Consider the following 11727-nt stretch of genomic DNA (forward strand, 5'->3'; position numbering starts at 1 on the left):
ATGAGAGTGGACGAAAGAGAGAGAGAGAGAGAGAGAGAAAGAGAGAGAGAGAGAGAGGGGGAGAGAGAGAGAAACAGAAAGAGAGAGAGAGAGGAGTCTGGCAGCGAGCGTCAAGCCAGCCGACCACAGAGACACATGGCCACGAAGACCGCCAGCACCGGCCAAGTCCGCCTCTCCACCCTGATCTCGCGCCACTGCCTCTTGCGCCAACTCAGGGCCAAGACGACCCGGCCTGCCATATTCCGGCACAGGTTTAGCCCGGGATGAGAGCCGGATGATGGAATTCCGTCTCTAGGCCGGATTATGAGGGGTGGCGGATGAGGCCGTCCTGATCTCTAGGAGTGTTTCCCTATAGGAGGAAACGGGAGGCGGGATTTCGTCGCTGTCTGGGAACCGCAGAGTAGAGCGGCCTAGATGATTAGCGAAAGGGCACGACGACGTGGCCCCCGGACTCATGTGGTTTCCACCGCGCCTGAGTGTGCGCGAAGGCAGGGGAGGCCCCCTCACTCTACGCCTCTGCGTGCTCATCCGCTCGCATGTTACACTCATCCGCTCGCTAGGCTACGCTAGCAGCATCTCCTCGCACAGGAAACCGGGGGCCTATGGCCTACTCTTACAGCACCTCCCCCCCCGAGCCATCAAACAAACCCAGACATCACACTGTTTATACTCGTCAATTGACCACCATAGAGAACGTACAGTACAGCGATCTAACCTCACCCCCTCATCCTCCTCCTCTTCCCCCCACGCCGCCAGAAACCACCTGAAAGCTCCTGAAACTCTTGGTCCTCTGATCTTAGGCTGACCGCATAGCTAACACCTTGACTCACACGCGAACGAGAGACGACGAGCACACTTTCACTGCAGACGCGGCGTTGAGGAAACCCAGCGTGCACGCGCAACGCCACGGCCTGCGCCTCGGGTGTCAACACAGCCCTGTGTGTTGGTGGAAACGTTTTGTTTTTTTTGTTCTGCACGATTCAAGATTTCTTGATTTGTCACATGTCACGTATGTGTAGTCACAGCGAAATGTTAGCTAGACATTTTTATCCGGAGCGACTTATAAGTAGGAGCTAGGGCTGTTGCTGCCTTGCTCAACGACACACCGGTAGGGAGTGATTGATGGGCAGTCACTTGTCAAGTGACCCGGTCCAGTCTCGGACTGGGGGAACGCTCCAACCGATGGGCTGGCTACCGGGCTCTGGTTCTGGCTCTGCTGTGCACAACATAACGTGATGTTAACGCTGGCGCTCAGGTACAGCCGGCTTCCAAAAAGGTCAGGATGCCTCCCGCCTATGAGAAGAAGGGCTCCTTGTAACACTGCTTACAATGTGGAATTTGTTTTCAATTTGAGCAAGCCCCAGCAGAATTCAGAATTTACCCAAAACAAACTAATTTTGCAATTAGGCTGAGGTTCAGGGTCAGTTCAAACGCTAATATGTAACTGGGAAATATTATTATACGGCCTGATAACCTGAGTGCAGATCACTTTCTTCGGTCTTACGGAATCTGCCAAAAGCAACATGGGAAAATGATTTAACAGGGAGCATTGGCGTGACGAGCAGGCGAGCGTGGCGGGGTAGTCTTCCTCCGAGCGCCATGATACGGGATATAGGCTACCTTTATCAGATTAACTCTGCAGGAAGCCTTCCGCTTATCTCACGTGCAAGAGAAATATCACTTATTTGTACCGTCATCGTCATCATCATCATCATCATCATCATCATCATAATAATAATAATAATTGTTTTATATATTATTTTATTGTATCTATCTTGGAATTGCTTCTGTATTTTTTTTTATCTAAAAGTGCAGCTTTCTCAACTGAGTGTGAGAGAGAGAGAGAGAGAGAGAGAGAGAGGGAGAGAGAGACAGAGAGAGAGAGAGAGAGACAGAGAGAGAGAGAGAGAGCTCAACTGCTCCCTGGGGTCCTCAGATGGAGGATGTGAAATGATGTGGTGATGCAGTAACCACAGCGCGCGCCCCAAAACGAATCAGGCGGATTGGTGGTCAGAGGGGCCCTTCGACTCCCAGACGGTTGGTGCCAAAAGGCCTGAAATAAAATCGGCCTCGAAAATTAATCGAATTTTAATTAAGCTCTTCTTTAATATTCAAAGGCTGGGCTGTGGGCTTAATTCGCCTCTCATACATTTAGATTCATACTTACTGCCAATAAATCATATGAATTCTATTTCGTATCGCCAGTGCCCCCAATTCTCAATAGGGCTATCTGAGATAAATATTTCAAGCTCTGCATAAAATGTTGCTTGGGGGGTGATGGGGGGGGGTATGGGCGATGGAAAGACAGGAAGGACAGGATGGAGGTGAAAATAAAGAATTCCAACAAGAAAGAAAAGTGAGACACAGGACATGCTTAGATAAGTTAGTAGATATCTTACTATAATGTACAGGCAGCTCTATTGCTTACATTGTGCAGTTTGTAGTATAGACCGCAAGCGTTACACACTGGATCCCCGTTGGCGTTTCTTCGCCAAAGTGTCGTGGTGGTTGTTTGACAGTTTGCACACGATGTCCCTGCGCGTCTGGCCGCGGACTACAGAGAGAGAGAGGGGAGAGAGAATGCGTGTCCGTCAGATGTCTATTTCCAACAGGCTTATTTAATAAATGTAGCATCAGAATAAACGTAACTTTCATTCTATTGACATTCTGCAAAGCTCTGTGTATCCGCTGTAAATAGTTTCAAATTAAGACAGAAATGCCAAAACAGAGCTGCTTTGACTGCCGACTAAAAATAGCGTCATGCGCACATACCCTCTCAAGAGTAAATATTTACAGAAGACATAAAAGCAGTGACTTGAAATGGGAGCTATTAAATCTGATTAAATTTCCCCCTTAAAACGTCTAAGTAACAGTGGGTCTGGCCCATGCATCCACTGAACACAAAATTAAACTGATAACTGTTGAAGTGAAATCCTAATGTTTGGAGTGCCCTTTACTCATAACGCATAAAGACTAAGCTAGGGCTGTTTTTCTCGTGTGTGTGAATTTTAAATTATCAGTTGTATCTTAATCTCTAGACTATCAGTGCTTTAACTGTAATATATAGGCCTTTTTCTGCTTTTTATCTCAGCATGAAACGGTCGCAGGCCAAATGGACACATGCTGTTGGTGATGTTGTGTGCGTGTGTCTGATCTATAATGTCGACATAATGTCTACTTCGTGAGGCGTGTAACAAGTAAAATGTTACAGAAAATAATTAAAGTTTGTGGAGATCTGGTGGAGTGATTTGCATACATAAGATAAGCTGAAGCCTTCATTTCGACCTGACTGGTGAAAATGTCTCACTTGGCATCTCCACGCGCCTGTCTGCCAGGCCCAGTTCGCTGGGTGAACTGACATTGATGTTATAATCTCTCTAAAAAAAAATCAATGTGATGCCCGAATAGGACACACACACTACTACGAAAGGCATCACATTATCTCCCGAAGAGATTTCCAATTATCCACGTTTGGTGGCCTAATAACCTCTGCTTCTCGTGTGCAAACAAAGCGCACAGGCTATGTGCACAACTCAGGACTCTGTGTTTATTTCTAGGCCATCATCCACTTCTGTCCACTCGTTTTTTCATTCCCCTCTCTCCATCTAAACTCTCGCCGCGTCCTCTCTGCCTCCGTTATGAATATTCTGCCGAGATTCCCTAAACTCCACAAAGGAACAATCTCCAGTCGTGACTCCTGCGTGGCCCCTCGCCGCCCCTCGCTGTTTCGGACATCGCTTCCCTTCATGTTTAGACTGTGGAAGCGGTCTGTGTTGTTAAAAGCGACTTATCTACGCTGCTCAGATATCCGGCAGCTTTTTCCTGGGAAGTCAGGTTTTCACATTAGAGAGAGGGAGAGAGAAGGGGGGGGGGGGGTAGGAGTTGGCTAATTCATCCGAACGCGTCCTCGCCTCGAAAGTTTTTGCCCTTTCTGGGAAACTCCTCAGTCTGCTCGGGTACGAGTGAGGGGGGTTCCCCGAGAATAGCGCAGGGTGCATTGGGTTTTGAAAAATAAAAGTATGAACTCAAACATGAACTGTCCTTTCACTATTTGAAGTGTTTTAACTGCAGATATCATGCCATACAGGGACTAATAAAATCATAAAATAGCGTAGGCTATAGGCCTTTCCCATAATCATATTGTTATTGATATACAATTTAGTTGATTCAATGGGATAGAATATAATATGCAAATAAAGATGAAGCAAAAAAAATGATATCATATCATACTTATTCATAACATTCTGCAGTTTGCTATTATAATCTAAAAGAAGTGAGACCTGCACTTGGCGAGTCAATTTCCTGCAGCTAACACTTCTTCCTGGGTAGAGAAAGAGAGAGAGACGGAAGTGTCATCAATACCAGGTGGCAGCAACATACCAGTCGTCGCTTCGGCTTGATGAGAGGGCGATTCTGCCCGTTCATCTTGTGATAGAGTCCGCAGGCGTTACACAAATAGTGGCCCGTGCCATCCCGCCTCCAGAGCGGGGTCGAGGTGGCTCCACAGTTAACGCACTCTCTACCTTCTGGAAGAGGACAGTACACACACAGAGAGATGGAGAAAACGACGTGGTCAGTTGGCCCCTGAGAAACTATTCTACAGTATTTCACATCTGTAAATGATCTGTAAACAATCTCTACGATTAAGAATGTGGGGATAAATGGGTGGATGAAAACATAATATTCAAATTTGTTCTTTGTATTTTTCTAATTTCAACATTACTGTAACGAGGACATGCATATCATCAAATGGATAACCGTTAAAAATGCACCATCCGTTTTATGTGTAGCCAATACTGGACAGTGGTGTTTTATTTTTAGCATTAAAAATCATACAAACATTGAATAAAACACCTTTAATATTCTCTAAAGTAATTTAAACAAACCAATAGGGATTATATTCACAATATCATATGTGTCCATGATGAAAATGTCGGGCGTAAAGGTCCTTTTTTTCTCTCACGAACACAACCTCTTTTTTTTTTAATGCATAATAATAATAATAATAATAATAATATATTTTATCAAAATAATGTATTCAAATAACTAAAATAAAATGTTCCGGTTGATTGACACTTCTCTATTGACACCGGTAGGTGTGCGGCGCCCGCGTTCTGCTCTCCAAACCCCGTTGAAACTGAAACAAGGCTCCCCGCGCCGGCGGGTTGTTTGAAAGCACAGACGCGCACAGACGCGCACAGACGCGCACAGAGAAGGGCTTTTGTTCCGCGCTGCGCCTTTACGCACCCGCACTTCCCTTTTTTTTTTACTGCAAAAATCGCTTGACTTCTTCAAGAGAGCGAGATGCGTCATTCTGATTGTGCCTTAGATGTGACAGACAAACGGGGCTCTTTTTAGACGAGGAACACGGCGAATCAAACGTTGTTTTTTTTAAGGGAAGAGTCAGTAGTACTATGTCTCCACAATGGCCCTCAAAGAGAATATGTATGTACAGGTTTTTGCATTGCGCAATGCGTGTTCCGGGTTTGAGGAGACCACAGTCTCTTTCTGCAGTCTCTCACATGCTTTCTGCTTGCTTTCTCTAAAACGGCACGTTAGCACAGCCCAATATGACCCCGTTTAGAAAGAATCGCACTTAGATGACAGCGTGAAGCTTTAAACGCACAATACAGCACACACACATCCTCGTTTAATTTTTATATGTGAATATGAAATAGTGAATAACCTAAGCCTGACGATATGCATCGCCTAATCCAGAGTTGTGTGTTTCTAAACCATGCCACTGATATTAATCTCATTATAGATAACTGGTTTTTGAGCAGTGCCTCAATAACCTTTAAAATAATGAACCCTGTGTTTTGGAGTAATCCTCTCCTCTCCCTCGCTAGTCGAGCACCCTGCCCCGGCCACGGCTCCCTCGCTATTCCCTCTGAATGAGCCTGAACATCCGAGCACCCTGCCCCGGCCACGGCTCCCTCGCTATCCCTCTGAATGCACCCGAACATCCGAGCACCCTGCCCCGGCCACGGCTCCCTCGCTATCCCTCTGAATGCAGCTGAACATCCGAGCACCCTGCCACGGCCACGGCTCCCTCGCTATCCCTCTGAATGCAGATGAACATCCGGACTCCATCAAAGTTACTGGCGCTGGATAAACAATGCAACTGTCGCGTGCACCAGTCTGACAGTAATGGGATTATCTTAAACATATAAACGGGTGCGAGACAGCCATGTAGGCACGGAGGCCTCGTCCAGAGCTGGCCCTCATTCTCTCTCTCTCCCTCTCTCTCTCTCTCCCTCTCTCTCTCTCTCTATGAAAACCAGAAGAAGAAGAAAAAATAGTGAAAACGGATCTAGTTGATACATGCGTGGGCCCAGAGCTTCACTCTGAACCCATTTGCACCGAGGGTATTAGATCATTCACTGAACTACACACTGGAAAGTGGAAAACGTGACATCTCATGTAGACCTGTGCCAATGCTCTCTGAATAACTGAATTCGCCACTCATTTCCAAGTGATATTTCCTTCGCAAATCAGTGCCCCGTTAATCCTGATTAAAAACGTGTTTTGTAATGGGCTAAAAGCGTGCTCATAAATGGAATTAATGTTACATAACTCAGAAATAATCTAGATTATTCAAGTAATATTGTTATTGTAACATTATTTGTTGCTAATATCATCATCATTCTATATTGCTCTTAGTGTCATTAACATTAGCAGGCTATTACAATTTTTTTTTTTTTATTGCCAAGTTTGTGTCCCTCAAACGAATCTTGAAGTGTCTATGAATAATCCCTGGAGATTAGATCTGTGGTCTGAAAGGCCACATTACTGCCCCAGTAACAGGTCAAGGCTCAAAAAGAGAGGTTGATCGTGTGGAGAAAGAAAGAGATGGGAGGGAGGAGTGAAGGATGGTCACATTCGGGGACTAAACCTCACTCTCATGAGATGACTGCATTCTGTCAACTTGTGTTTTTTTGTAACAGTTTAGATCAAATGTTAATGTAATAAAGCGGAACGCCTACCTGAACAGGACCTTGTTTTTGGTCTTGTTTTGGAACCATAACTAGAAGATGACCCACCTATCAGGCTACTCGGTGGGAAGAGGCCAGGCCCGTATTCGGGGACATAGGATGGGTATGAGGCGATGGGGTGGTGGGCGCCCGGTCCCCCCGCCATGCTCCGGCTGTGAGCTGACTCCAGCTTCATGCTCTCAGCCAGGGACACCTGGTACTTTATGCACTCTTTGTCCTCCAGGCGGCCATTGCCGGAGCCCGGGGTGGAGATGCCCGGGTCGGGGGACACGTCTTTCGGTGGGGTGGGGGGGAACGTGAAGAGGTGTGGGCTGGAGTGGCCAGACAGGGAGGAAGAGGAGGCCGAAGGGTAGACAGCCAGGCCAGCGGGGGAGCCGTGGTGCAGAGGGTTCTTGGGGAACGGGCTCAGGTTCCATGGAGAAGTGCTGTGGTGCTGGGCGATGGCTTTGCTGCCTTCCAGCCATGGCAGCGAGCCGTGCAGTAAAGACGGGCGACACACCTGACTACCTGTTGGGCAACAAGGAGAAAACCATGAGACGCTGAGACGCTGTGTCTGGATCCCATAAACAACACGTCTGGCCCTTACGTTCTCTCTCTGAAATCATTATTCCATTTTCAAGCTGTATTGCGTGGGCCAATGATGGAAAGAGGTATTTTACGTCACCGATAAGGTCAAAGATAGCCTACCTGTGTCCAAAACAGGGCTCTATTAACCTACATGTTTCTATTAAGCATTCAAAATAAATTGATGGTAGACGATCAACTAAGATAATAATTTACTAACGTGACAGGGACTAAAAGAGATGAGGGCCTAGTCTTCTCGTCTCCCGGTAGCCTACTTATTCAACTGGGCTATTTATAGGTTATTACTAGGTGCTGGGGCTATTCTGCAATACAATGACTAATGCCTGAATTAGTTGTTCTATTATAGCACAATCAAAACATCCTTCCTAAATATCCAGACATGATAAAACACCTCAACGATTTCTACAGTGATGCAAGCTTGTGGCAACAAACGCGTAATGGGTTTGTGTCTATTTCCCTCTGAATATATTATTTTGTGTTATGTCCAAAACCCAGTTAGTGCCGCATCTGTCAAGACAACTGTGTATTTAGCCCGCTGGCCTCAGCGCAGAGGACATGATCTGAGTTGTGTGTAGAATAGTGAAACCTTGCAAGAGAAACTGGGTCGTGATTCATTATTCCGTCCAGGAAGTAATGTCAATAAATTCAACCAATAGCTCTACCGCAATTGGGGCTATTTTGCCCTCAATAATATAGATTATTCAACAAATAATGTACATGGCCACCAAAATGGTAATCATTATCCAATTTATGTATCACAACCCAACTTTACACAAAATACATGTCGTAAGGCCTTTGCGTCATGCGCGTCTACAAATTCGTTCGTTTGGAGACGTGCACGCAAGTCATGACCTATATGCTACAGTCTATAGCCTAAATAATTTGTCATATAGGTAAAGAGTTTTTATCTGTCAATAAGTGCATTTCTAATTTATTTAGGAAGAACTTGATCATTGGTTGGGTCTATCCTGCCTTTTTAACAGAGAGTAAAAAGCATGGCTAAAAAGAAATAATGCAACAATATACAGGGTTCCGCACAGTGGGATCGACTTGGTGTAACACACATCTATGTGAGCTTTACATGAAAGTAACCAAAGACCCAAGAGAAGAGGTAAGCCACACATTAATACGGCATGGTTTCGGAACACTTCATTGAATAAGACAAGTAGGCTATTGGTTTCCAAAGACTGCAAAACAGATGACTGCTCTCTCTCTCTGAAACAAAAAAACTAAAAGTGCGTGTGTCTGGATCAATACAGTTATATACTCTTCTGTTAATAATAAAGAAGTACTTACTGTGTGGAGGAGGGTACCTCTGGACGGCGCGGACTGAGTTTCCATAGTAAGAAGGGACGTGGTTCGCTGGTCCATCGATATTAAACAGTACATCCACATCGTCGGCGAGGGGATACTGCGAGGGGTCCATGTACGAGTGGCCGAGACCCGGGTGGTGTGAGCCGGGATGCTGTTCGTTTAACACCGCGGGGTGATGGTGACCCATCCATCGTGGCTGATCCGCGCTAACCTCCATTGCTTTTTAGCAAACGTTCATGCACACCGGAGGATACCGATACAGGTCAAGAAATAAGAAAAATATCTGTCCAAAAATCCTGCGTTGCTTAATCCACAGGCTCTTCCGTTCACCTGGGGAGAGAGAGGAGAGCGTCTTGGTTCAGAGTCTGGCCCCGATGTCAATGCAATGCCGCAGTCTGATTAAAAGGCTACGGTCATTTGGCAGGGATTCACATTAATGTGAATTTGCCCGAGCAATGAATTTAATGAGTAGAATCTTAACAAAACTACATTAAAATGTCATAGGTCCAAAAGTCGTATCCAGTCCAACTTAAATAGTGTATCTTCTCCCTCTCAAAGTTTCAATATTAAGCCGACTCAACAAGTTGTTTCGGTATGTTTAAACGCAAGGTTGTTTTCGGTAGAGGTCTTACTGCACACTGACTAGCAGCGAAGTTAAACTCACAGATCAAATCTCTGTTTGTGCGCAGTGGCAACCCTCTCAATTTACTCTGCGACTCTCTCTCTCTCTCTCTCTCTGTCTGTCTCTCTCTCTCTCTCTGAACTCGCTCCGTCGGTGTGTTTCTCTCTCTCTCTCTCTCTCTCTCTCTCTCTCTCTCTCTGTCTCTCTCTCTCTCCCTCTCTCTCTCTCTCTCTGAACTCGCTCCGTCGGTGTGTTTCTCTCTCTCTCTCTTCTCTCTCTTTCTTTGGCAGTCTCTCTCTCTTTCTCTCTCTCTCCCTTTTTTTTCTTTTTTTTTTTACAGTGAAGGCATTCTTTCAGAATGGCGCCAGCCAGCTCAATGCTCGCAGACAGCTGTGGCGCGACGCAACTTAAGGAGGGTCTGTCGGTGTCATCGTGAGGGGCGGGGCCTGTTCTGCTCGGCCTAATTGAATCAAGTGGACCAGGCTAGATGACCAAGAACTACTGCGAAGATTTACAGGCCGCGAAAACAACATTAGAATAATACAAATGTTATAAAATATTTGTTTGATATTTGTCTGATGATTTGCTAACATGTTATTATAACATCCTACAGGTTTCACTGTATGCAACTCCCCACCAGTAATGTGATGTAGGTTGTTTTATTTATTACAAAGAATATGCATAAATATGCTATCAACACCATAGGCGATAAATAAAAACATAAAATCCACATAGTTCATTTGGGACAAAATCGTTCAACTTAATGTGTGAAGTGTATTAAAAAAACGAATCATTGTTTGCTACAAAGTCTGTTAAAAACGGTTTCAGAATATCGAGTTTCTTAACCGTCAGTATAGAATATCTCCAGGTTTAGTAAAACAGAGAAAGAAATGGCAGCAAGTGAAGCCTGTTGCTCTCTGGGCCAAGGGCGGGTTAGTGAGCTGAAAAGCTTTCTCTTAAAATTGTGACAGTGCGTCCTCTCGCGGTGACAAGCACATTATTCTAATGGCAGGCCCAAATTCGGCTAATTTCCTAGGGGCGGGCAAGGACGCACAGCAGAGCGCAGTGGGGGGATGTCTCCATGCGTGTTACCAGCCCCAACGTGATCTCCATGCGTGTTACCATCCAACGGGATCTCCATGCGTGTTACCAGCCCCAACGTGATCTCCACCAAGCTGCCTTCGCGTGAGTATACATTTTCACCTCCTCCCAGCAGATAGAGACAACCAATAAACGACCGTGTCATTACTAATTCAAACAGGGAAGGCTGCATTAAATGTAACACGATACAGCTCGAATTATTTACATTACACAGGCGTTTCACGTGTTCTATAATAGGATCTACATTCCTTATAGACTACTGAATCAGACAAGGCCTGAGCAGCATTCTATAGGGTCAGTTAAAGCATGTTGCCTCGACATTATTCCACTTCATTGCGCGGCCATTGGCGCGCTGGCCCGTGGGGAGGTATTTTGTGTCTAATTCCCAGTGTGGCTACCCCCATACTCTCAGATTGGCAGGATGTAATTGTAGAGTCGAGGGGGCTGTTCTTTTTTTGGTGCTGCTGTGCAAATCCACAGACACGGGCAGCCTCGGCGACGCCACTGGACGTGGTGACGTCACCGCCCGAGTAAACAGCCAGGAAACGGAGCGTGGAGGTAGAAATGGACACGCACGCGCGCGCACGCGCACGCAGGCCGTTTGGAGAGGGGATGCTCGTGCGTGTTTCAGTATGCAGGCATTATCATTATCTTAGAGATTCTGCTAAGCCTCTTCATAGTGAAGTGAAAAATGTGTGCATATATTGTAGGCCTCTTGATATTGTGACTTCACAGAATTACAGTGAAGTGTTCATGTCTATATTTATACAAAATCGATGGCATATATATATAAAGTGGCATATATATATATAAAGTGTAGGCCAATAAACTAAATATAGGCCTATACTATAAAATAAATGGCCACGAAGACAAATAATTTCATAAAACGAGGTAGGTTTAGACTACACCTCTAGGCCAATAGAAAAGGGTGAATTAGGTCCATATTTTGCGTATTCATATGTGTTTTATACCACTGCCGCTCTCACGCGGGTACACGGGGTATTGTGTGAGAAAACAGAAATGTGCTGATTTAGCGAAGCGCGCTATTTAGTTCTCTCCAGGACAGAGAGCATATTTAGTTCTCTCCAGGACAGAGAGCATATTTAGTTC

General features: G+C 45.5%; 1 protein-coding gene across 1 annotated transcript in view; it reads right to left on the reverse strand.

The window, feature by feature from the left end:
- The window catches only part of gata3 (GATA binding protein 3), a gene marked incomplete at its 3' end in the record, with an annotated part of 9934 nt that extends 807 nt beyond the window's left edge, over positions 1-9127 (reverse strand). Inside the window, exons 1-4 of the mRNA XM_084447951.1 lie at positions 8877-9127; positions 6987-7502; positions 4381-4526; positions 2429-2554 (exon numbers count right to left, since the gene is read on the reverse strand). Of these exons, the coding sequence (XP_084304077.1) occupies positions 2429-2554; positions 4381-4526; positions 6987-7502; positions 8877-9111 (1023 nt within the window). The 5' untranslated portion in view covers positions 9112-9127. The remainder of the gene's footprint in view (positions 1-2428; positions 2555-4380; positions 4527-6986; positions 7503-8876) is intronic.
- Between the last annotated feature and the right edge of the window lie 2600 nt (positions 9128-11727).

The sequence above is a fragment of the Borostomias antarcticus genome (assembly GCF_949987555.1).
Source record: "Borostomias antarcticus genome assembly, chromosome: 13".
In the NCBI taxonomy this organism is placed as follows: domain Eukaryota; kingdom Metazoa; phylum Chordata; class Actinopteri; order Stomiiformes; family Stomiidae; genus Borostomias; species Borostomias antarcticus.